The 27,099-nt window shown below is 43.6% G+C and overlaps 2 protein-coding genes and 1 non-coding gene across 3 annotated transcripts in view; all 3 read right to left on the reverse strand.

Moving 5' to 3' along the window:
* The window catches only part of LOC131920498 (ATP-binding cassette sub-family G member 3-like), a 68,792-nt gene extending 65,273 nt beyond the window's left edge, over positions 1-3,519 (reverse strand). The window contains exon 1 of the mRNA XM_059274872.1: positions 3,211-3,519. The gene's annotated coding sequence lies outside the window, so the exon portion shown is untranslated. The remainder of the gene's footprint in view (positions 1-3,210) is intronic.
* Positions 147-249, reverse strand: LOC131921357 (U6 spliceosomal RNA). Its single transcript, XR_009381975.1, has one exon. It is a non-coding gene; the product is annotated as a U6 spliceosomal RNA (small nuclear RNA).
* Positions 3,520-9,035: 5,516 nt separating the features above from the next.
* LOC131920499 (guanylate-binding protein 6-like) overlaps positions 9,036-27,099 on the reverse strand; it is a 77,193-nt gene continuing 59,129 nt past the window's right edge. The window contains exons 15-19 of the mRNA XM_059274873.1: positions 16,036-16,145; positions 15,637-15,833; positions 10,393-10,581; positions 10,028-10,190; positions 9,036-9,427 (exon numbers count right to left, since the gene is read on the reverse strand). Of these exons, the coding sequence (XP_059130856.1) occupies positions 10,138-10,190; positions 10,393-10,581; positions 15,637-15,833; positions 16,036-16,145 (549 nt within the window). The 3' untranslated portion in view covers positions 9,036-9,427; positions 10,028-10,137. The remainder of the gene's footprint in view (positions 9,428-10,027; positions 10,191-10,392; positions 10,582-15,636; positions 15,834-16,035; positions 16,146-27,099) is intronic.

The following is a 27,099-nucleotide window of genomic DNA, read 5'->3' on the forward strand; positions in this document are numbered from 1 at the left end:
TCAAGGAATAGTTGATAGTGTGATTCCTTGAGGCTTTTTCAACCATCCATATTGTTATTTTATGTGCTTCTCTCCTTCTCCTGTATTTACCTCCCTCCCCTTTCCTAAGGAAAACCCCTTTCCTCCTATCAAATCAATCTTATCCTAAAACTATGGAATACTTCACCAATTTGTATGTCATCCTTGCACAGGGGCCATGCTAATCTTCTCTGTATCACTCCAGGTTTAGTATATGTGCTGCCAAAGCGAGTTAACTTTAATACCCCATTCCCATCAATAGACAAGTCAACAGACTTCAGAGTTAAACTGTGCCATTGATCAAATGGACTCAAAAGACTTCTACAGAATGTTCTATACAATCACTGAAGTCACATCCTCCTCAGCAGCTCATGGGTCTTTTGCCAAGACAGAAATCATTTAAGCTGTAAAAATAATTTTAACCTGTAAAGCAAGGTTTAACAAATAAAAAGGTAATTTTTTTATCCTACCAGATCATAATATTAATAGATGGAGAAGTCTTTGATAAACTAAACTCATTCTTAATTACAGCCCTGAACAAACCAGGAAGAGAATGCTCACACCTGCACACAAACAGGCCACTGTGATAATCCTACCAACAGCATTATACTGAATGGGGAATAACTCAAATTAATTCCTCTAAATGTAGGTTAGAGCCAAGGGCAACCATTCCCTCAACTATTATTTAATACAGAGCTTGAATCCTCATAGAATTAAGATGAGAGAGAGAGAGGGAGAGGAAGAGGGAGGGAGGGGAGGGGGAAAGGGGAGGGAGAGGGGGAGGGGGAGGGAGAGGGAGAGGGAGAGAGAGATACAATCAGGAAAGGAAGATGTCAAATTACCCCATTTGTGGATGAAATGTGTCTATGTTTAAAATCCCACTGGGCTGACAGAGGACTTGCCTAGCATATGGAAAGCTCTGGATTTGATCCTCTGAACTACATACCAAGAAAAAGGCTCTGAAAACCATCCAGGGTCCAGCAAGATGTCGCTGCACGTAAACATGCTGGCTGCACAGACTGGAGATCTGAGTTCAATCCAAGAACACAACGAAAAGGGAAACACAGTGGCATGCCTTTGGAATCCCAACACTGGGGAATCACCTGGAAGCTGAAGGGAGAGATAACCCAGAGGACCCAGCATGGAAGGAAATACAGAGGCAATCTCATCACAAGTTGGAAGAACAGAACTGACTTTCAAAAGTTATCCTGTGATCTCCACACACAGTGTAACACACACACACACACACACACACACTGAAAAGACCAAGAGAAGCTGTGGTAAAGCATCTCTGGATTTAAATAAGCAAGTTATGTTATGGAAATATGCTTGCACAACTCTGAATATACCCATAGCCACAGAAGTGTGCACTGTAAATTGGTGAGAAGTATGATGTTAATTGTACTACAATAAAGCCATTCCTCAAGAGAAAAAGTATGAAGCCAAAGTCATCTAGACTATTAATTTTTATTTCACATCCTGAAGTGAGCTGGGCAATAATTTTTATGGAGAAGATATTTTAATTTTCTATGTACCAATGTAGCTTGTGTGTGTGTGTGTGTGTGTGTGTGTGTGTGTGCATGTGTGTGCATGTGTGTAGAAGGTAGGCTTTCCAGTTCTCTAATTTTCATAATCCATCTTAATCCTAATGAATTTCCTCAAGCAGCTGATTCTGAGACTTCCTACTTTATAAGGTTTTCAAACACAACCAAACTTAAATAAAAAATAGTCAACAGAATGTCTGGAGTGTCAGGAAAACTGCCCTGAGCTGATCATACACCATGTTCAAATGCACTGAAACGTCACATGGTGCTTTCAAATATATACAATGTGGCTATAAGGTAAGTATTTACCAAATACTTGAAGAACATGAAGTTCACATAACCCATATAAAATCTTGGTTTGTCTTTAAGTAAGACCTGTTTGTTCATCAAGGGTGTCTGTGACAGGGTAAGGAACATGACATCTACAGTTTCTCTTAGCACAGGCTCTGCTGCTGGCATTATGGGATGGTTCTAGGCACAGCCTTCCTTTGAGTCTCCTCAACATCCCAGATTAACACACACAAGAGATGGTCCCTCAAAGGCAAAGGCAGGAGAAGCTTCTCTGAAAAGCCACTGTGTTTCCCCTTCTTGTTCCTGAGCTGTGAGACTGACAAGCCCCCTCTTGTTATGGTCTCAAGAATGCAACTTAGGTCCTGCTCCTGCAGAAGAGCTGGGTTGCATTCCCAGCTTCCACATGGGGACTTCCAACTGTCTGCCACTCCAGTTCCAGGGGATCCAGTGCCCTCTCTGGCCTCCAGGGGCACCAGGTATGCAAAAAGTGCACTTACATACAAGCAAGCAAAACACTCATACACAGTAAATAAAATTGAATAAATCACTTAAAATGTAACTCAATTCAGCTTTGAGGGACCCTAAATGTATTTATGTCAATTCCAATGTTCTTTCTCACAATTCTCCATTCTAGTTTGTATTTTATTTTCCTCTCATCCTTCCAAACGCTTCACAGATCCTTAGACACAGTTATGTGCAGAAAAGATTCTGCATGTGTATGCATTTTAACACAGGTTGATTGAAGAGAATGCACTGTTGGAGAGGCCCATATTAACACCATAGGAAAGGCTCTTCTGTGCAAATGCCCAGGCCTGGACACATGGTGCTCAATAAATATGCGTTACTATTAAACTTTCTGTGTTTCTAAAACTAGACTAGCGATTACATTTCTGGTATTACACAAGAAAAAAAGAAGATAGCATTACAGATACACAGTCACTGAAAGGCAATCTAGTTATTTTGGCCTTTAATTTTTCTGTCTGTTCAAACTTTTTCCACACTATCTGAGTAAGAGTTGTAGGAAGCTGGAGACTATCTGTATAGCAAACTAGAGATTTTTGAACAAATTTTAAATTGTGAGATAAAGAAAAAGAATAAATTGTTCCAGTGCCTAAAAATAACAGTGTTAACAAATTCCTTTTGCACTTGTGGTAAATTCACTGCTTGACAAAACTTTACAACACTCAGCATCAACTTTATTTACCTTCATACATCTGGAGTTCAGAGGTTGTACATCCTCAACGCACCGCTGTGGACACCATACCCTCTGCAGACAGATGACATGGCCAGTAGTCTGCATTTCACACTTGCAAATGAAGCTGCAAAGGATTTCCCAGCCCTGTCTGCCCACACTCACCAGGGTCAGAAGCAGGGGCCCAGTCTCCTTGTGCACAGGATGGGAGGAGAGCTGCAACTGGAGCCTCTGCTTCCTGGCCACCTTTGCTGTCCTCCTTCAGGGGCCGCGACCTGGGTGGCTCCCAAAGAGAGGACAGGAAGTAGCCTGCCGGGACAGCATGGGGTGGGAGCAGAGGGCGCGCGGGTGAGGGGCCCTGTGGGTCCCTGGGATTGGGCGCCCTAGCTCAGGGCAAGCTTCAAAGAACTGGGCAATCTTCACTGCGCCAAGGGTCGGGCCCACACTAGTGCAGGAGGGTGAGAAATCAGCATCCAGAATCCCAGAAGAAACAAAAAGAAAGTAACAGCTGCGGGTGGGGGCGGGGGCGGGGGGGGGGGAACGGGGCGTGTTTAGCAGACGGGGGTGGGTGGGGGTGGGGAAGCAGGAGGCAAATATATGCTTACCACAGAAAGGGACAAACACGGGGTCGGGACAGCCCAGGATATGGCTTGTTAAGCGCCCAGATTGTCAATATAAATTGATTTATAGTTTCATTTTATATCTCAAGAGACCAATTGAGAAATAATTCACTGTTCACGATTGTAATCCCTATAACCGAGAGGTTGGACAGGAGGATTTGGGGTTTTGGTGCCTGAGCTAAATATCAAACTCTATCCCTAAAGAACAGGAAGAGGAGGGGGGGACTAAGTGTAGACTGTGAACCTGCAGTCAGATGGTGCAGTGTGTGCAGTACAGGACACTTCCTAGACCACAAAGGTCAATGTGAAAACAAGTCAGTTTCATCCTCTAATAGTCTCTGTAACACTCCAGCATGAATGGGGGAGGGTCACAGGAGCCCCCCCCCCTCCAGCTGAGGAGCTCTGGACAGTTGATGACTGCCAGGAGGGGGAAAGTCAGTTTTCTTCAGGAGTGTGGTCCTCGGTGTGCTGACTTTCCAGGGGATGATTCTACTCCATGTGTACATGGGCAGCACTGACTGGACTCGTGGTCATTGAAAAAGGGGAGGGAGAGGGATGTGGAGGGAGAGGGAGGGAGGGGAAGGGAGGGAGGAAAATGTTGTCAGGAGGGGGACTTCAGGGTGAATTCTGTTGTAAGGTAGCAGTGGAGGGTGAGTGAGGCTGAGTATGATTAAAAAACATCCTGTGTATGAAGTTCTCAAAATTCTCAAGGAATAAAAATTATGAAAGTTTGTTTTATAGAGTTAATTTTATTAAACTATAAAATACACACAGAGAAAGTGCAGGCTGGGCAGTGGCCCGACTCTGTAAGCATGAGGACCTGAGTTCAGATCCCCAGCACCAGGTGAAAAGCCTGGTAGTGGGAGGGGGAGCCAGGGGCATCCCTGGCACTTGCTGACCAGTTATTCTGGATGAATCCCTGGTTCATTCCTCAGGTTCAGGGTGAGAGTGAGGATAACACTATTGTTGACCTCCACAGGGATGCACACCCATATACAGCCACACATGCACATACATACAACATTATAGAAAATCTGACTAGACAGCTTGATGTACATTCACAATGTGACATATTTGTATTAGTGAAACTGAGATTTTTTATAGAACATTTCGAGTACTTCAGAAGGAGGAATAGGAGCACACACCTATAATCTCAAGACTCAGCCTGAGGCCCAAGGTTTGCAAGTTGAAGGACAGCCTGTGCTACATAGAGGTTGCTGGCCAGCCTGGGCTACAAAGTGAAACTGCTTCTGCCCTCTACCTTGAAAACAAAAGAGCAGAAAGAGAAGAGGAGGAATGGAGAAGGACAGAGGTGGGGGAGAGGAGGGGGAGGGGAGCGAGCAGCAGTGAGACACACAGGAAAGACAGAGGACCACAGGGCTTCCCTCAAGCTCCATCATGGCCGCCCTTTCCAAAGGTCACCATGTTCTTCCTTCTGTGCGTTTGTTGTCTACTTCTAGGTAGTTTTTAATTCTATTGTGTAGCAGTGCTGGTACCTAACCCAGGGCTCCAGGCCTGCCCCAGGTATGCCAGAGTTATATCCCCAACTCCAAGGATTTGGTAACTATGTGATCAACTTTCTGGGTGATTCTCTTCACCCCCTAGACCTAACCTGGCCTTTCTCTAAACACAAGTGGATCTGGGACACCTGCCTTACAGTTCTGTGGCATCTGGAGCTTCCTGGGTCAACAATTCCTAAGAAGGTATGAGAATTTTTGTTTGAGAACCCATGACTCTAGAAGCAGCATTATCCACTCATACAGGTCACCACATTCAAACTCAGTTTTTAAATTATTTTTGTTTAATTGGGTTACAAAATTGTAGATTTCCACATGGCTTTTTCACACAGATCCAGTTTCAGATGAACTTCTTTTCACCCCCTCATCTCCTTTCTCCTCTGTTACCCTCAAATAAACCTTCTTATGCCAGTGTTCCCTCTATATTTTCATATAACACACATTTTAGTGCCCTCCCTAGCAATGGTCCTTTTCACACTTCCTGGCCTCTACAGGAGTCCAAAGTAAACACAGAAATCTAAAAATTTCAAGGTAGGACCAACATTTGTGAGTGAAAATTTTTTTCCCAGCCCTGGATTATCTCATTCAACATAATATTTTCTAGTTCCATCCATTTTCCTATAAATTCAATTTTCTTTACACTCAATAAAGTTCTATCACATACATTTACTAAAGTGACTAAGGCAAAGCCATCCTATTCTGACTCCATTTTGGTCTCCTCAGACTCTTCTTAGTCCTCTACCCCACAACAGTGATATCTCCCTTGGCAACACATTTGGGATTCCCATGACCATCGTGGCCCAACTGTATTAACCAAAATAATTAGTGATACATGAACTTAAACTAAAATAACAGAGGAAGGTATAAGTCAAAATTTATTGTCATGTTGTATCTAAAATATCCATGTTCTGTCAAAACAAATGATGCAAACTTATTTTCCCTCTCATTCCAACATCAATGAAATTGTAGGTTTTGCCTTTAAAATGCTGTACCTCTGACTTTCTGCACCAGGAGACTTTGAGGCATGAGCAAATTCTTGGTCAATGGCCAAAACTAAAGGACTTTTATAAGCTTAATTGTCTAAATTAGTGTGGTGGTCTGTATCTTCCTCTCATGGATTATTACAGTGCCACATTTCCATTATGTTTATCACCAGTGCCATCTTAGCACTGGACATCTAGACTGCCCTATGTGTAGGACTATATTGGAAGTCATGTGTCCTTAGAATCAAGCTTCGGTTTTAGCTCATGATAGAAGATACTAATTTTATCACAGCATTTATGGAAAACCAAATACTACCGCTCTGCCAAACGAACGTAGCAATAAGATGGTTCCTTATGACATACTGCAATACCCATAGTTCAGGGCTTTGTTCAGTCCATATAGGAGAAGCTTTCTCTTACAGTAGATGGAAACTGACACAGAGTCCCACAACTGAACAATGTGCAGAGTGAGAGACTTTGGCACCCTCAGTACTAAATGGGCATCTTCATCAAACCCATCCCCTCAGGGTTCAGGGAGCTATGTGGAAGAAGAAGCAGGAAAAGTGCAAGACCCAGAAATGATGGATGACTCCAAGGACTCAGTATCCTCCAGAAACAGCAGGAGTGACACATAAAAACTCACAGAGACCATGGCAGAACTAACAAGGCCTGCACAGGTTCAAGCCAGACAGGGTCACAGTACTGAGAGGGGGCAGTGGACACTGGTCGCCACCTCCACCAAGAAGCTATCTGCAATTGACACCCACTTGCAAATGAAAAATCAGTTTTCTCCAGTGGATACAAACCACACTTAGGGGTAGGCCCCATGCTCAGAAGTGGATGGTCAACACAAACAAATGCAATGGCGTCTTTGTGCTTTTTGTCTGATATTGCTTTGTGTGAGCCTTTTTTAGCTGACTGGACTTTTTGTTTATTATGGTTTCTGATTTTATGTTTTAAAGGGAGTGTGTGCTTATTATGGTTTTGTTCATTTGCTTGCTTTTGTTTGTTTTCTAAAAACAGAGAGGAAGAAAAGTCATGGGTTTGTGGGTGGGGAGATGGGCAGGAGCTGGGAGGAATTGGGGAACAGGAAAGTTTGATCAGAATATGTTGTATGGAAAATTTTTTTCAGTAAAAGTATTTTTTAAAATAAAAAGAAAGTGCTGCAAATTTCAATGAGCCTGATGAGCTTCACGATGTAATCTCAGTTCCCCTCACAGAGTGAGTTTTCTATTTATGAGCCTGTAGAGAAGATGATAAAAGAGATTTAGAAAATGATTGCAGACTCAGAAGCACAGAGGTGGTTTACCTGCAAGGTGGGGTGGCAGCCATGATCAGTTGTAAGGTTTTACTCCACATTGCTGTGGGATGGTCTGTATGTCAAGTGTGTTGCTGATTGGTCAGTAAATAAATCACTGATTGGCCAGTGGCTAGGCAGGAAGTATAGGCGGGACAAGGAGGAGAATAAAGCTGGGAAGTGGAAGGCTGAGTCAGAGAGACACTGCCAGCCACCACCATGAGAAACAGCATGTGAAGATGCCGGTAAGCCACGAGCTACTTGGCAAGGTATAGATTAATGGAAATGGATTAATTTAAGCTGTAAGAACAGTGAGCAAGAAGCCTGCCATGGCCATACACTTTGTAACCAATATAAGTCTCTGTGTTTACTTGGTCTGAGCGGCTGCAGGACTGGCGGGTGAGAGAGATTTGTCCTGACTTTGGGTCAGGCAGGAAAACTCTAGCTATACCACATTGCTAACAAGTCAGAGCACAGGCCTCATTTTGGCGTCTAGATCATTACCTCTGTATATTCCCCCAGCATCCCTCATCTGTAGGCATCTAGCCCTTGTGTATTTCCCCAGTACCCCTCATCTATAGGAAACCAAACACAACAAACAGTGAAGACAGAACATCCTCAGCATAAATGTCCTGAGAGTACACTCAACCTTTTGCTCCATCTTATTCCTGGCGTCCTGAGTGTCCCAATTCCCTTGTTCACAGAATATTTTAGGGCCTGGTTCTTCTTCCTCTGTTTCTCTTCTTCCATTGTTTAGGTCTCTTCTAGTTTTTATATTCTTATTTATGCCCCCACCCTGCTCCTAAGGTATGTCAGGAGATTTTATAAACACTAGTACAACCTTTTTTATCAAGAATTTTCAGGTTGTGTCTTAAAATAACGAGCTTCTAATTTTGCCTTTTTACTGTGTTTTCCCAGTGACTGTTCTATGACAGTGATAGGGAGGTTATAGGAAAACATGGACAGTTGAAAATAACACAGCTCCCCTGTTTTTGGAAGCCCTGTGGAGACATGCACCATGGAGGGTAGTGGAGACAGCAGACGTTAAGGGACACGTTGACCATTGTGGGGCTTTGGTGAAGTTCCCAGCCAAAACCACAGTCCATGAAAAGAAGCTGTTCTAGACTGTGAAACATAGATATATATGCCCTTGGGAAAATGTGGTTTCTAAATACGTTCCACAAATGTACGCTGGGGTGTGGAAACATGGTTTGGTTTGTAAAGCCCTTGCCATTCAAGCGTGAGTGCCTGAGTTTGAATCCCCAGAATCCATGTGAAAGCACATGCTGTAGTATGCATATGCAATCTGAGTGCTAGTGTGGCAAGGCAAGTGGCAGACACAGAAAAATACCCAGAAACCTGTGGGCCAGCTAGCACAACTTATAACAAACAACATGGGGAGCACAGACCTCCACAGCAATGTGGCACATGTGGACCTTCCCTTACACACATAAACAAGTACTCATACAAATATGTACACACACATCATGAGAGAAGACAGACAGACATACAGAGAGACAGAATTTTTAAACAAGAAAACTACCACAGGGCTAAGGGGTTTAATTGCCTTTGTACTTTAATTTTGTAGTTGCAAACCTCTTTAGAGCTGAAAAGAAACCACTTTCCTGTTTTGCTAATACAAGAAACAGCTGATTTCCTAGAAATGCCCCAGGTACAGAAGAGGCTCAGCTGCTTTCAGTTTCCACCAGAGTTACATTCCAGGAAATGCCTTTTCAGGGGCCGGCTTTGGCAGCAATCCTGCAAGGCTGTAAGTGCATTCAGTGTGCAGGGAGAACCCTATAGGTCAGATCCCCAGACCTGCCCGCCCTTTCTTGTTGCCTTTCAAGATAGCCTTTCGTGGCACTGTTTTAAAGTCTTTCTGTAATCAGACTGCATGTAGACAGGCCTGCTGCCAGGGCCAGGCAGAAATGTTAATCACTGTTTTGGCTGTCTCCAAGTCTTTCTCTGCAAGAGACACAGTAACAAAAAAAAAACAAAAAAAAAAAAAAAAAAGAATCATACCACCTGCTCAGAAATCTTAACCACTTCCTATTGCCCGGGATAAATACCATCTCCACATGACCTTCTGTGCCATCTTATGCACTCTGACCCCTGCTGCCCTGTTCTAAGCATTGTCTGACTCTGCACAGTCAGACTTTCACTCAAGACAACTAGACACCTGCACACACATGAAAGATTGATCTGGAGTGTGATGTTTGGACAGCATTGCAAGGCTCTAATTTTGATCTCCAACACTGAAGAGGAGCTAAGGTGCCTTGACTTCCTCAGGGTTCATTATTCCTTTCAAGTGGTGCAGCATGTTCACACTGGTGAGACTCCTCCTCATGCTCTCCTCAGAGCTCCCTGCTCCTCACCCTCACCCCTGTCCCATATTCCCTGCTCCTCACCCTCACCCCTGTCCCATATTCCCTACTCCTCACCCTCAGCCCTGTCCTGTGCTCCCTGCTCCTCACCCTCACCCCTGTCCTGTGCTCCCTGCTCCTCACCCTCACCCCTGTCCTGTGCTCCTTGCTCCTCACTTTCACCCCTTTCATGGATACCCACCAATAGTTATGCTCAGTCTTCTCTCGAGTGACCTCTAGGCATGGAAAACATGGAGGCTGAAATACTTTCTGTTAGAACCTCTAAAGCTGATTCAGCTCTCCAGCAGTATTTCACAGGGGTCTCTTCATTCTTCTGCACAAATCCCCTTCTTTGCTATGGATTCCTGCAAGGAAAATGTACAGAGATGTGACCAAATGGGAAGAACAGAGGAACTTTCAAAGAACCCGGTAGGAAGTCAGTTTGACTATTTCTCATGAGAAGAGTATTGTGATGTAAGACTTGAAATAAGTCAAAAATCAGAAAACTTGACTTATTCCCGACTAAGAAGAGAGCAATGGCTGCCTCCTCACAGGCTGTGTGCACACCCAGCAGCTCCTGGAGCATGTCTGTGGGGAGCCTCAGGCGCTGGGCCATCTGCTCACTGAGGTGGTCAGCTGCCTTCTGCACAGCTGCTGAGTTCTCACGCTGGGCCAGAGTTGTCACCGCATCATCCAGACAAGGCACAGCTCCGCTGTTGATGGCATCCACGTAGGTCGTCACCAGAGTCCCCAGTTCTTCATGAACCAGAAGTTTTAGAGGATAAATATGAAGTTATAAGTGAATGGAATCCAAGATTTTAAGATTACATTTCTAAATCTCTTACACCTACACATGCACACTCATACATACACACACACACACACACACACACACCCTTCAGCAAGCCAGCAATTTCTTTTTTTGTATTGTTTCTTTGTTTTTGTGCTTTTCTACTTCACAGTGTTAAAAATTGATATCAGTCTTCAACTAATAAATTAATCTGTCTATAAAAAATCCAATTTTCCATTTAAATCTTTAAAGGAAAACAGATTGTATAACAAGGAAAATATTTCACATTATTTCTTAAATGTGTGTATTAGCACAGTTAAACACTAGTATTTATGTTGGTACTATTTAAATTTCCAAATTACATTTCACATTGTCATTCTAGAGAATAATTAATATGCAAGACATCCCCCATGAAATAGAATATATCAGCTTTAGTGCTGTAAAGACTGATTTTATAGTTGATTAACTACCTTTTCACTAGTGATTTTATTATCAGTTGTGAATTTTATATAGGTATGTTATAGTAATAGATACTAGTGATGAAGTCTGCATTCCTAAAGAAGGATTTGTAATCTACAATTAATTATAAATCATATAGATTTTTCAGAGAACGGACACCAGCATATTATCATTATTATAGATAATTAAAAAAACATACACATGCTAATAAGTTCAACATATACTACTCTACACAGAAGTATGTTTTAAAACCACTCACAATTCCCAGTGACCTTAATTCCCTCTCTGAGGGTCTTGATCTTTGCATATGTGAAGATGTAAGAAACAAAGACCTTCGTTTGTTCCTGGAACTTAGGCTCCAGTTGGTCTTCTGAGATAGTCTCAATTTTTTTCTAACAGTTCTTTGTCATTCGTTGGCCAGTCAAAGACAAAACATTTCCGTTTAGGAAAGAAATGTCGAATGCACTCCCTGGGCAAATTGGATGCTTGGACTCTGGGATTGTTGCCTAGTGTCAGGGGAAACTGCTGTGGGATGTTCTGTATGGCAAATGTGTTGCTAATTAGTCAATAAATAAAACACTGATTGGCCATTGGCTAGGCAGGAAGTGTAGGCGGGACAAGGAGGAGAATAAAGCTGGGAAGTGGAAGGCTGAGTCAGAGAGACACTACCAGCCACCACCATGACAAACAGCATGTGAAGATGCCGGTAAGCCACGAGCTATGTGGCAAGGTATAGATTAATGGAAAGGGATTAATTTAAGCTGTAAGAACAGTTAGCAAGAAGCCTGCCATGGCCATACAGTTTGTAAGCAATATAAGTCTCTGTGTTTACTTGGTTGGGTCTGAGTGGCTGTGGGACTGGCAGGTGAAAGAGATTTGTCCTGACTGTGGGCCAGGCAGGAAAACTTTAGCTACAGGAAACAGAAAGCAATGGGAATAGTCTTAGAGCAGAGAGCAAATGATGGAGGCTCTTGTCTGTGTGAAGGGTTCTGCACTCACAGGTCTCTTTACCATAAGCATGCAACACTTCTCTACATGTCAAAAGTATAGCAAATTTGTATGTAGACGAAATTCTAAACAGTCTTATTAAATAGGAAACACAGAGTCAAATATAGAGTTAAAGCCAAAGAGATCAGAGCACTAGCCAAGAGCCAAGACCACCTGATCTTAACACCTGACCAGTGTTGCTTCCCCAGAGAACAAGCTTCTCCCTGTGTGACTTGTCTTTTTATTGCCTTTCTATTCTGCATTCTCATTGGCTCTAAACCTAGCCACATGACTTCCTCATCACTGCCTGTCTATACAGACCTCCTGGTCTCTATGGTTGGTACTGAGATTAAAGGTTCATGTCACCACACTTGGCTGTATCCCTGACTACACAGAGACTCTGCCTGCCATGTGATCAGATTAAGGGCATGGACTATCACCACCTGACTTCTGTTCCTGGCTCGCTAATGACCTCTGATCTCCAGGTAAACTTTATTTATTAACATACAAATAAAATCACATTTCAGCACAATAAAAATATCACCACATTTGTACTTGGTAGAAATCTGGTGAAATATTTCAGGAGACACTTGACTCCACTGGAAGAGCATATGGCTGAATCCACAACCTGAACATGGCATCAAGCCCACTGTAGTTGGGTGTCCTGTTGACTGAACAGCAAAAGGCTGAATGTGATTTCTGGCCCAGTCATTCTTTGTAGCAAAGGAGCTGTGGAGCTCAAAAGAGTAGCTACAAGTAAAGGGTAATAGAGTACTAGAAATAGCAACAGTAGCAATTCTAAGAATTCATGGTTACTGAAGGAAAATTACTTTGACACTGAAAGAATTCATTTTTTGTGAATTCCAAATATACATTCATCAAAAACAAAAGTGTTCTTCACAGCTGGGAAGGTGGGACTCTGAACATATGAGGATACGTGAGTCTAAAGATCTGATGTGCAACATTCAGACAGTACTTCAGGAAACTGCCATATTGGGGACTTTCTCCCTTTCTCTCATGTGGATATGTGTGGTGTATGTATGCATGTTTGCCTGTGTCTGGGCATATGTGTGTGAGAGGACACATGCATGTGTCTGCATGGGAAAGCCAGATGTTGTCTTTAGGAGTCTTTTTCAGCCACTCTCCACCTTTTCAATGAAGCAGGGTTTCTCACGTGAAACTGGAACTCTCCAGTACAGCCAGTCTGGCTAGCCAGCATGCTCCAGCGCTATTCTGTGTCCTCAGCCTGTGCACTGGATTGGAAGTAGACTATCATACCCACCCCGCATTTATGTAAGTTCTGGAGATCACACCTCCAGTCCTCACACTTGGGTGACACGTGCTTTAAGCACCAAGTCATCTCCCCAGCTCATGAATTAGGGATTTTTATTGAATCCATTTTGACTGTTCATTTCATGAAAATTAACAATGTGAGATGATAGATGTACCATCTGCTTCACTGAAGTAACCGCCTTAGTACCTACATGTGTTCTACCACATCCAGTTACAATGCTCAAGAAGAACAATAAAAATGCTGTTAACCTTTATATCAAAAATTATGAAAAGGATTTTGATGAGTTTGAAGCTACCATCGTCTATATACAGCATTTCAGGCTAGCAAAGTCTGTGAGACCTTGATCTCAAAAAGAAAAAAAAAAGAAAAAGAAAAGCAAACAAATATACCAAAATTGTACAAAAAAAGAAAGAAAAAAAAAAGAAAAGAAAAGAAAAAAGGAAAGGAAAGGTGTTATGGTAGCACCCACGCTACCACCACCCGTTCACCATGCCCGAGCAAGGGGCTATGGATTAAAAAATAGAGACAAGAGACAGCAGGTCATTCACCCCAGCTGATTGCCAAATGCCATTTATTGAAGGAGGGAGGAAGCCTTAAATACAGGCTTACAGCACAGTGGGAGAATCCTGGAGGGCAGAAGTTCGCTACTGATGTTCTATATTCTTGCATCTAAGCTGTTTACACCAAATACAGGATACACAAACAAAGAACCTCTGGTGAGCATTCAGGAAGAAGGAAACTGGCAGGGAATCAGCATAGGGAGGACATCTGGTCAGGGTCGGCAAGCAAGGCAACAGCTACCCAGAATGGGGGGCCAGGCCCTACAGAAAGGAAAGGAGAGCTGGGTGGTAGCATACACCTTTAATCCCAGTACATGGGAGGCATAGGGAGGAGAAACTGAATTCCAGGCTAGCCTGGGCAGGGATACATTGAATATCTTGCATTGAAAACCAGGCCAGCTAAGGGCTAAATTGTGATATCTTGTTTAACAATAAGCAGTAATAGAAGATCATAGTGAAGGAACTCTGCCAGTGTGGTGAGCATGGCTCTGCCCTTCCCCCATTCCCTCTGCCTTGCTAAAGAACCTCAGATTACACTCTTAAAGCTAGCCACCAAGGTCTATTCCCTTATTTGGCCATTTCCTCCTCCTGAGACTGAATACCAAGGTCCAGCTATCAAAAAGCATTCAAGTCCAACAATCTAAAGCCCCTTTTGGCTCACCTAATTAACATGCCTAATTAAAATTAAACACCTCATCCTAACACAGGGTTTCCCTTTTACCACTATAAACCGCCATTTGTCTGTGGACCATGTCTGTCTCCCCTCTATCCAGAGGCAGTGCTTTGTCTCCTCTCCCTGGTTCCCTTCCCCTTCTCACTCATCCTCTGTCTCCTGTCTTTGTCTCTTATTCCTGCCCTTTGTCTCTCTGGGACAAATAAATTTCCTTTGTGCTGAGAACTTGGTCTTGGGGTGTCCTGGGCTGGATACTTTTCTTTTCAGATGTAACTTTAGGACTGTGAGTACTGATTTCATAGACTGCTTTCCCACCCACTATGTTCTTAATGTTTTCATAAAGTAAAAACAGAAAAATGAAAGCAGTGAACAAATCAGAACTGCCATTCCTCACAAGGCTTCATCAGCTTCACACTTGGGATAATAATGTCCATACAAATAGTTTATAGACCATTGTAGACATGACACTACATAGACACTGTAGCATGAATAAAAATAATAATGAATGAATAAAAATAAACTGTTGTGATGAATTATGATGGATACTGAGAAGGCATAGACTAAAAAGACACATCTGTCAGTTTACTTAGAACACAGCTTTTTGCAGACAACATAACCAATCCAGCATTAAAAACAACCTTGTTTCTCCATGAGAAGAATAATGTAGAACAATGTGAAATATATTCTGAGATGGGCTATGTATAATAAATTTATGAGTAATAATTATGTTGCCAACTATATCTTAAAGGAAGGCAGACACAAAAACAGGCAATACAAATGTCTGGACTTGGAGACATTTAGAAACGTTATACTCCATATGCTAAAGTACAACTGTAAAGAACTTGGCTTTGAATAATTTTGCTGTGCTCTAAGCTCTTCTTTTCTCAACAGAAATTAAACACCAGTTCCCAGGCATTATCAGCCAATGACCTATCAGAGTTCATGCAGATCTCCATCCCACTGCAAATACCAAAGGACCCCACAGAGGATGGGAGCAGCTCAGCAGATCCCAGCCCTTCCCAGCTCCCCACCCCAGCATTCCCTGTACCTGGGATCAGCTTCAGTGCATTCTCCAGGTACTGGTCCTCTGTGATGTCTTCTCCATTTAACTTCAGCTGCAGCATGAAATCCCGAACAGTCCAGATGAAGTCTGGAAAGAAACTCACAAACTCTGTGGAGTTCTTTATTCCATCAGGATTTGGGGAAGACTTTGCCCTGATCAGCTCGGTGAGTTCTGTGACATAACTGGCATTCGGTTAAGGAAAAGTGAATTCATACACACATTCTCATGATTCTCTTATTAAAAATAAACCACAACAAACCCTCTTTTCTTCCCCAGGTCTCCTCTGCCCCACCAAAAGCCACACAGTGACAGGGCAGGTCAGTGCCTCCATATGCATTCCAGAGCACTCAATGAAACATGGCGGTTCAGGTCCTGCAAGGATACTGCAGCTGCTCCAGGGCCTGGTAGTTGATGGTGCTCATGCTGTTGTAGACGAAGGTGCTGCTCAGAAGCACAGCCAGGGTGAAGATCCAGGAGTCATTCTTAGGGTCACCCTGGAAGACACATGAGGGCAGAGGGCTGAGGAGAGGACTCCTCAGACATCTATCTGGACTGGCCCTGTGGCCTTGTTATCCCAGGAACTCTGAAGGCCAAAGCAGGGGCAGCAAGAGTGCTTTTTCTGCCTAGAGGAAGAATCCAAGGTCGGCCTGAGAAACTTAGTGAACCAGTATCGCTCTGCACAGAACAGAGCTCTAAGTGGGGCAAGGACCTCAGTGTAAGGTCAGGCACCCTGAATCACAGAGAAGAGAGGGTAGGGAATAGGCTTGAAGTCATTTGCTCAGGAAAAGACTTTCTGACAGGACACAGATCCCATAGACTCTAAGAACAATTAATAACGGGATCTCATGGTTGGTTATTTGGTGGCACTCTTACCCTGTGAGGAAATGTCACGAAACATGACAGACTCCACTAACAAGATTTTTGTTAAGATAAAGGAGAGAGACAGGTGTGCTCAGGCCTGTGGAAAGACAGGTGAATAAAGATAGAGCCAGGAGTATGGCGCCAGCTTATAAAGGCTGGGCCGCGCCTGCATACACAGGCCCATGTGGCTATTCCACACATGCGCGTAGATCACATGGTTGCGCTGCATGCAAAGCCGCAGGGTCCTGGTCATGCGAGACGTTTTGACCCACAAGTGACTAGGCAGAGATGACTAGGTTCCACCAGGCACGCACAACCATGCTCAATTGTGGGGGCGTGTTGTAAATCCATATCATCTTGGACTCTTGTTTTTTTAAAAAAGAAAAAATGGCGGATGAGTGGGTATGAGGTGTCGTTTCTCTCAAAGACTACTTCCGGCTGAATGGTGGGCGTCGGGTGGCTCTTGGGGAAATGAGGAGGGTAGCTTCCAAAGTCCTGGAATGATGGTGGGAGTCCTGGGATGGAGTTCTGTCATCCCTTGTTCTGCAGCTGTCCATCCTTCATGGTGTGGCTGGGAACCTTTTGTCTGATAAGATACTGGTGACACAGAAAAAGCTTAGAGAAAAAAGAATCATTATTTTATTTTTTGGACATTTATCTGAGATAGATCTGGCCTGTCCAGGTGGAGACATGTTAAAAGGTGCCTGTGAGAAAATTAATGATTATTATGGTGTTTTAGTACTCTGCTTAATTTTTACCTGAGACAAGCCTTATTAGAGGTAGTTTATTTAAGGCACCTGTTTCCTTTATTAGTTTAGCATTCAGGAAACACAGGTGATCGGTTGTTGAGTATTTAACAATGATAGACTGTTACATTACATTTTCCCTTACCACCTGGATATTTCTGATGGTCCTTTTGCCTCCAGCTCTGTGTGGCCCTAGTTGGGAAAGGAAGGGGTGATACCTTATCCCTCTGGAATTAGTGACAAGGCAGTGGATCCTGATGTCCTCTGGAGCTTGAGAAAACAAGGCCCTGTTCGTTTTACTGTATATGAAGAGAGATTTTTCTGGGATGGAGGTGAGATAAAAGGTTTCAGATGAGACAGGTGGACCCAGTGAGGAAAGCCCTCGAGTTTAGCAGCTGTAGGAGTCACAAGAATTGCCTTGAAGGGTCCCCACCATTTAGGGGAAAGGGGTGAAGGGTGCTGGCCTGGAGGAAAGAGAAGAACCTGACCCCCAATGTGGATTGGAGGTGGACAATGATTATCACATGGCTGAGGTAATGAACAGTCTGCGAAGCTCCATAGGATAGACCTTAGGTGACATAAAAGGGGGGTTAACAGGCTATCTGGAATGGTTGGAGGGTTGGATAGAAGACCTGGTGTTAGAACCGGCCTTCCATACATTACTTCAAATGGAGAAGTTGAAAGAGGCTTTTTAGGAAGAGCCCTGAGCCCGAGAAGAGCTAGAGGCAATAATCTTACCCAGTCAAGGTGAAGTTCCTGTGACATCTTAGTAAGAATAGTTTTTAAAGACCAGTTGGTATGCTCCACCTTTCCTGAGGATTGAGGATGGTATGGAATATGAAAATGCCAAGGAATGTTAAGAGCCTTAGCTAGTGTCTTGGAAATCTGAGAGGTGAACTCTGGGCCATTGTCAGACTGACGAGAAGCAGGAACCCCAAACCGAGGAATAATTTCTCAGAGAAGAAGGTCTGCAACTGTCTGGGCCCGCTTATTAGAAACCAGGTATGCCTTCACCCAATTTGAAAAATGAGTCCACCATCACGAGGAGATATTTAACTTTCCTGACCATGGGCATATGGGTAAAATCAAGTTGTCAGTCAGTCCCTGGAAGGGAACCTCTAGCCTGGTGGGTGGGAAAAGGCTGACTCCTGTACTTGATATTGGGATCTGTTTTTTGGCAGATCTAACAAGAGGCAGTAAGAGTTCTTAAGAACTGTAAGTCCTCAGAGGTGGGCTGCAGATGAGCTTTTACGAATTGAGACAGAGCAAGATTATTAGGATGAAAGAGCTGGTGTAGATAGGAAAGAATTTGCCTAGTATCAGGAGTTCCCTGTGAGGGTGTAGGCTGTACTGTATGGATTCCCTGTGGTGGATGAGGTGAGACTTGGCCCTGGAGGGCTGCTGTCCTGGCTGCCTGGTCAGCCCGGTTGTTTCCCCTAGAGATGATGGAGCTATCGGTCTGATGAGACCAGCAGTGGACAATTCCTATAGCCCTGGGGAGGTGGGAAGCCTCCAGCATGGCCATTATTTGGCCTGAGTTAGATATGGATCCCCCTTTTGCTGTGAGAAGGCCATGCTCCCTCCAAATAGCAGCGTGGGAAAGGAGGATATGAAAAGCATATATGGAGTCTGTGTAAACATTTAGAGATTGCCCCTGTGCCAATTGGAAGGCACGGGTGAGAGCTATCAGCTCAGCCTGCTGGTTAGTGGTGTGTGTGGGTAATGCCTGTGCCTCTACTGTCTCAGTATCTGACACTATGACATAACCTGCTTTACGGGTCCCTTCATATAAGAAGGAGCTGCCATCTGTGTACCAGGTATAAGTAGCCTGAGGCAATGTGCCCTCCTGTATGTGTGAAGGGTGAGGTAGCAGCTCTTCTAAAGTTTCAGTGCAGGAATGAGAAGGAGAATAGTCAGTGTTAGGTTGAGGAAGGAGGCTTGAAATATTGAGAGGTGGACAAGTCTGGAAAGTAAGTGTAGCATCCTCTAGTAATGCCACCTGGAGAGAAAGAACCTGGGAAGGAGGTAAGGTTTGTAAGCCTTTATAAGCTAAGAGATGGGACAGGTTATGGTGAGAGAAGACAGTGATAAATGACCCAAAACTTAGCTTCTTTGATTCCCGAATAAGGATCCCTACAGCTGCTAAGGCACAGATGCAAGGTGCCCAGCCCTGACTGGTAAGGTCTAACTTCTTTGACAGATAGGCTACAGGTGCAAAGGAGGGTCCCCGCTGATGCCCTAGAGTTCCCAGGGCAAATCCCTCTTTCTCTGCTACATAGAGGGAGAAGGGACGGGTAAAGTTTGGAAGATGAAGTGCTGGGGCCTGAAGAAGAGCCTGTTGGAGCTTCTGGAAAGGTTTAGTGACAGGATGGAGGAGGGGCTCATGTGGCAAGGCCTGAGCTGCCTCGTATAAGGGGTGAGCAAGGAGAGAAAAAGATGGAACCCAAGACTGTAGAAAGCCAACTATTCCTAGGAAAAACAGAATCTCCTGTTTAGTAGAAGGGACTGTAAGAGACTGGATTAGACACTTTTTGTCTATAGTAATAGCCTTGTGGGTTGGAGTAATAGTTAGACCCAAATAAGTGACCTGGGGAGTGGACAGCTGAACTTTAGATGGAGATACCCTGTAACCTTGGCTGGGTAAAAAATTTAGGAGAGCAGAGGTGTTAGTTTGGCTAACCCATAAGGACAGGCTACAGAGTAAAATACCATCTACATACTGTATTAGTTTAGAGCCAAGGAGAGACAGAGAAAGCAGGTCAGAGGCCAGAGCCTGACCAAATAGGTGTGAACTGTCTCTGAATCCCTGTGGCAGAACAGTCCAGGTCAGCTGTGTGGACAGGTGAGTGTCAGGGTCAGTCCAGGTGAAAGCAAAGATATTTTGAGACTGACCTCCCCGACTAAAACTTAAGCATCTGGAGAGCAAGGCTCCTGACTCCACAGGCAAGAGAGTCATCTGTGACATTTAAGGTGTGCCAGGGAAGAGATAACAAACAAACAAAGCCCGAAAACAAAATTACCAAGTGCTGGCACTCGCTGACTCCCAAAAGCTGTTGGGTCCCTGTTTTAAGTGAGGAAAAGGCCATGGGCTAGTGAATGCCCTGCCAAGCCAGCAACAGCCTTATTAAAAGTGCCTCCTAGAAAGACAACCAGTCAGCTGACTGCCCCCAGGCACCAAGATGCATGGGTACATCAAGCTAAGACCTCCAGCAGACCTAGGCTTGGCTACAGACATGACAGGGAACCCAGAACGCAGCAGGGAAGTGATCCAATTCTTTCCTTCTGGACACCAGAGCCATTGACTCAGTCCTGGGAGTTTTGGGATGCTACCTCTCCTTTATTGTCGGGTACAGAGGACAGCCTTACTACCTCACCTGATTTAATTGCACCTTTAGAGTTACTGCCTGTGTTTCTCACATGCATACAGACAGGGCCCTGATCTTTACCTTGTCCCTAATTCCAAAAAAATAAGTTCTCATGCACCACAAGCTTTTCTCTTCCCAGTTCCTTGTTCTAACTCACTGTTCAGCTAATGGTACAGGACCACCACAGAACCAGAGTCCAGAGATCATCAAGTAAGAAACTATAATAGCTAAAAGTATTTACATCCCCAGACCCAAAAGCGTCTGGGTGCTACAAAAAGACTTTAATATAAATATCTATTACTGTGAGATGCTTTTAACAATTGATCACCTGTCTCCTGGATGCCGAACTAGTAAAGGAAACAGGTACTTTAAAATAATCTGTCTCTGATAAAGCTTAACGTGTTTCAAAATCCATCCGGACAGGCCGGATCTACCAACATAAAATAATAATGATTCTTTTCTCTCTAAGCTTTTTTCTGTGTCACCAGCATCTTGTCAGACAGAAAGTTTCCAGCCACAGCCAAGAGGGATACATGTCTCCAGAGCAATGGACGGCAGACAGCATCCCACAACGCTTGTCTACCTCGGAAGACTCCCCTTCTCCATTCCCCCCAGAGCCAACCAATGTCCAAAAGTCAGCTGGAAGCAGTTTTTGAGAGGAACAACGCTCCTATTCCCATCTACCTGCTTTTTTTTTTACAATAAGCAAGAGTCTGGGATGTAAGGATTCTGTCCTTAATTACATCACCAGCCTGCAACAGTGTCCCAGCCTAAAAAGTGGGTGTGCCCTCTGTGCGCTCTCTTCTTTTCCAAACACTCCCCCGCCCTCCGCACGGTCTCTCTCGCTCTCACTCTTGCTTTCTCTCCCAATAAAGCTCTAGAAAGGTAACCATGGCTCGTGACTCTTCCGGTCACCAATACATCCAGCACTCTCCTCCAGTACCCTCCTCCGTCAGCATGGCCACCGCAGGTGCCGGCCAGCCATGAGTGCCGCAGCATAACTAACACTCATGAGTAGGAAAAAGTAACAGCTACACATCTGCCAAATGGTTAGTATTCACAATATATACAGAACTAAAAACAAACACAAAAACTGAACATCAATAAAACAAAGAGCCCAATTTAAAATTTGAATGTAGAACCAGAGAGCTCTCAAACAGTGAAACACAAAAGGCTAAGAAACACATTAAAAGGTTCAACTTTCTCTGCCACCGGGGAACTGCAAATTAAAACTGCCTTGCGATTTCATCCTATGACAGTCAGAATGGCCAAGGGCAATAGAACAAATGGTAGCACATGCTTTAAATACTGATACACATATGCTCTCACACAGACTATGGCAACACACACAAGGCCTGCACAGGTTCAGAGTAGACGAAGTCCCAGCTGAGAAGGGAAGTAGACACAAAGTCCTAACAGAACTTTAGTTTCAAAAATGTGATTGTTGCTTCACAGATGGCTTCAAAATACTTACAAATATGCCAATGACATTCTTGATAATGAAAAATCCTAATATTCACATGAAGTCACAAAATACCCTCTTTAACCAGATTAATCTTAAGCAAGAACAGCCACACACACCCTGATTTAAAACAATTACTGGGCTATAGTAATCAGAACAGTATGTTTTTTTCAAAAACCTTTTCCAAAGTGCTGTTAACAGATACCGTAAGAAGAGCAAAGGAGGTAACAATGGACAGTGTCTGTCTTGGAATATCATACTGAATCCCATTAATTTGTACAATTAACCTGTGTCAGTGAGTATCCTTAAGGCATAATAATAATGAAACAAGTATATAAACCAATGGGACAGAGTAAGAGGCTCAGAAATAAATCCATGAATTAACTATCAACTGATTGTTGCCAAGGCTGTCAGGAACACACAAGCAGGAAGACGGTGTTTTCAACAAATAGTGCTGGGGAAACAGGGCATCTACATGTGGAAAAGTAGAGTTAGATCCTATGCACACGATACACAAAAGTCAGCCAAAATGATACAGAGTCAAGCACAAAGATGTGAAACTGGATAGAGATCCCACCAGTGCGTGTGTGCAAAGGCAATCAGACCAGCATAGGAAGGAACAGTGCAGGGTCAACGCCAAGGCAGGGGCTCGAGCTGGAGTGATGAATGGACAAAGAAAACATGCTGTACATTTGCAATGGACTCTGATACAGACATACAAAAAAGAAATCCTGTGATATAAACGTGTAGGTGAACATGGCATGGATCTAGGAAAGTGGAATGACCAGGCATAGAAAGACAAATGCCACGAAGATCCCATGCACATACAAATCTTATAAAGTTGAATATAAATAGCAGAATGTTGGTTACCAGTATCTGGAGGAGGGGATACTTCAGAACAGATTGGACAAAATTCACGAAATTTCAGTTACAAAAGAAAGGAAATGAACAGAAATCATAAAACCATGGGAAGAAAAAATTAGTTTCTAAACATGAATCTAGACAATGGCATTTTTAGCTATGACACAAAAAGTACAGGAAACAAATATCAAAATTCAACAAGTAGGGCAGAATCCAACTAAAAAGCTCCTTGCCAGAAGAAGAAATAACCAAGAAAAAATACAAAACAGAATGGGAGATCAATGTTTGCAAACTACATGTTTTCTAGGAGATATTCAAAAAATATAAGAACATCATGCAATTCCACAGAAAAATAAATAAAATACCCAATTAAATATGAGAAAGAACTTGAATACATATTTCTAAAAGAAAAGCACACAAGTGGTTAATAAGTTTATGAGCAAAATAGTGAATATCTGTTCATAAACCATCAGATAGGGAAGGGTAAGTCAAAATTGAAACGGAGTATCATCACATGTCTTAGGGTGACCATCAGTGAAAAGACAAAAGACAACGAGGTTTGAAGAAGGTAGAGAAAAAATGGACTGTGTGCTATTGGATAAGACACAAATTGTATAACCACTCTGGAGCACATTAAAATGTTTCCTAAATTAATAAAAATAGAAGCTCTGTATGATCCAGAGATCTCATTTCTATGCATAAGGAATGGTTAATCTATATTGTTGACTTGAAGGAACTTTAAATCACCATGGAAACAAATCTCTGAGCATTTCTATGATGGGTTATCTAGATTACATTGCCTGGGAGACTTGTCCTAAAGATGAGTGGTACTGCTCCATTGGCTGGGTCTCAAGCTGAAGGAAAAGGAGGAAGAGAATGAACACAGGACTTCAATCCTCTGCTTCACAGTTGGAGATGAAATGTGACCAAGTGCCTCATGTTCCTGCCTCTTGCCTTGATGGGCTGAATCCCCTGGAGCTGTCAGAACAAATGCTTTCTCTCCTCTAAGTCAGATTTTGTTTTTTGTTTTTGCTGTTTGTTTTTGTCAGTTGTTTGGTTACAGAAAGTAGATAAGACAGTGCAAACCCAGGGGAGTGAGGACAATCCTCAAGAGCCAGGCTCATCCGTGTCTCTTGCACCATTATTCAGGATAGTCAAAATGTTGAATGGATATAAATGCTTCTCAGTGACTGAATGAGGAAAGATGATGTGGAACACAAAGACAGCATTTAAAAAGGAAAGAAAGCCTATTGTTGGAAACAGTATATATAAACCTTAGAGCAGTGTGCTAAATGACACAATCCAAATACAGAAATGTAGTGTTACTAATGCCTCTCTGGAGTGAAATGGAAAACATGGGAATTTAGACACTGCTCTCATATGTCTAAACTAAGGGAAGGAATAAAGGATGAATCAGCCGGCAAGACGACACAGGGTGGAAAGGCTCTTACTGTGCAAGCCCAACAGTTTATTTCAATCTCGGGGCCTACATAAAGGTGGATGGAGTTGTAGCATGTGCCTACACACATACACACACACACACACACACACACACACACACACACACACACATGCATGCACACAAATGCACACACACACGTGCCACATAACATCTCAAATACAACAACAATAATTTTTTAATCACTCAGCTCACTTATTTGAGAAAGCCAAATTCATCCTAATTAGTTACTGTGGGACAAACATGTACTTTCACTGAACCTACAGAGTCAGCTTTCTCAAGAACTTCCAGAATGCCCTGTGGACAGCAGATAAGTTTTACCATTAAAAAAAAAGTGAACCCAAGGAGTTGGACAGATGACTCAGTGGTAAGAACACTTGCTGCTCTTCCAGAGAGCCACAGTTTGGTTCCCAACATACACATCAGGCTGCATCTCACTTTCTGTAACTCTAGCACCAGGGAATCCAAGGCCTCTAAACACCAAGAATGTCTGTCCTCACACGCATATACCACAGGCAGACACACATACTACACACAATAAAAATATATCTTTTAAAAATGTAAACCTTACTCCTTAACCTCATTTCCAAAATGTATCTTTGGTATCTCAGAAGATGAATCAGAAGTCATTCCTAATCCACTGAGATGGGCTGACGTCACCCACCTTCTCATCAAAGCATCCTTCCACCTAACAGTTCCTAGTATAATCTCATCCACCTTCTCATCAAGGCATTCTTCTACCTACCTGTGCCTAGTATAATCTCACCCACCTTCTCATCAAAGCATCCATCCTTCCACCTACCTGTGCCTAGTATGATGTCACCCACCTTCTCATCAAAGCATCCTTCCACCTAACAGCTCCTAGTATGATGTCACCCACCTTCTCATCAAAGCATCCTTCTACCTAACAGCTCCTAGTATGATGTCATCCACCTTCGTATCAAAGCAGCCATCCACCTAATTGCTCCTAGTAGAAGTAGCACTGTGGTGCCTGGGTCACCTTTCAAAATGGAAGACCTTGTTCCTCTAGCTGTGGGAGTGCTGATGGGTAACAGCTCTCAAATGCCAGCACTTTGAATGATAAAGGTTTCCAGAGCTGACTTCCAGTGATGGGTAGGCAGGAGAGATGAAGACTCAGTACCCTTGACCCAACAAAGGCCAGCTCAAAAGTTTCCATCCCAGCTTTCCTGGAGTTCAGAGGTCAGAGATTGCCCCATGACAGCTCTTCCTCTCTCCATCCTACTTCTTTCCAGTTACTGGACTACATCAGAGTACACATAGGTAGGATCCTCAGTGAAACTAGGAGCATCTTGGAAGGTCAAACCTTTATTTTGTTCCTAATTTCTAACTACTATTCCTAGAATGCTAAATAAACTATTGCTGGATTGAATCAAATCATTCACCCAAATGGCAAGAAATAAAAGCACGTTTTGCCTAATATAATACATTTTACCACCGGGCAGTGGTGGTGCATGCCTTTAATCCTAGCATTGGAGAGGCAGAGGCAGGTGGATCTCTATGAATTCTAGACTAGCCTAGTCTACACAGCAAGTTCTAGAATAGAAAAAGCTACACAAAGAAACCCTGTCTCAAAAAACAAAGCAAAACAAAATAAGAAAAAAAAAAACTGACCTTATCTGTGTGAAATCTGAATAGATCAGTGTTTATCTCACCCGCTGTAGCTCAGTCTGTAGAACGATTAGATCTATTCATGAATAGATCTATCAGTTAGATAACAAGGGGTCATAAGGGCCAGCCTGAGCCTCATCCTGCCTTTTCCACGTCCCCCAGGCCTTCGGTGTCCAGGAGGACCAGGGTGTGCTTTGGCTTGGTGGGATGTGGCACACACCACATCCAGATGCCCTTGGTTTCAGACTGCACCGTGGAGCCCAGAGGGAACTCTGAGGGAAGAGGTGGGGAGTCAGGGTCGGTATGTGAACATCCTGCACAAATAGGCTCCTATGCTAAAATGTCAGTGCCTGGAAGGCTCGTGTGCTAAAACATCAGTGCCCAGAGGCCTCGCATTAAAATGTCAGCGCCGCAGGTTGTGTGCTGAAATGTAAGTGCCCAGCAGCCAGCACCATTTTTAGGGATTCTGGAGGTTTTAGGAGTTGAAGCTTCAATGGAGGATAAGGTAGGCAGAGGAGTGATATTAGAAGTTGTGACTCCATCCCCAATTCCTTCCTCAGCTTCTGCTACCTGTCTCCCATGCAGCTGCCTCTGCGATCTCACTATGGTCCTGGATCGATGAACCCAATGACTGGAGTGGAATCTCAGAAACTGTTGAGAGAAGCGCGTCTCCATTAAGTCCTTCCCCCGGGTGTTTTGGACACAGCCATGAAAAGGCGAAGAAGAGGACAGTGCCCATGAGAAGCAGATGTGAACAGCAGAACTGGCAGTGCTGTGAATCTCAGCACTCAAAACGGAGCTTCATCTTTCCTCAAAAGTGTCTTAGTTTATAGTCGTCTATTTCAAGCTAGAGGGGACATTTAACATGAGAAGGAGGCCACCCAGGGCTCCAAATGCAAACAAAGAGGGTCCAGGAATCAGAAAACACGGAGCTCCCGGGTGCTGCAGTGAGAGTGTGTTGAACCAGCCACTGTACACACCTGTAATCCCTGTAGGCAGGAGACAGAGGCAGGAGAGTTGCCGGTAGTCTGAGACCAGCTGGGACTACATAGCTAGAACCAGGCC

This window comes from Peromyscus eremicus, chromosome 10, assembly GCF_949786415.1.
Source record: "Peromyscus eremicus chromosome 10, PerEre_H2_v1, whole genome shotgun sequence".
Taxonomy (NCBI): Eukaryota; Metazoa; Chordata; class Mammalia; order Rodentia; family Cricetidae; genus Peromyscus; species Peromyscus eremicus.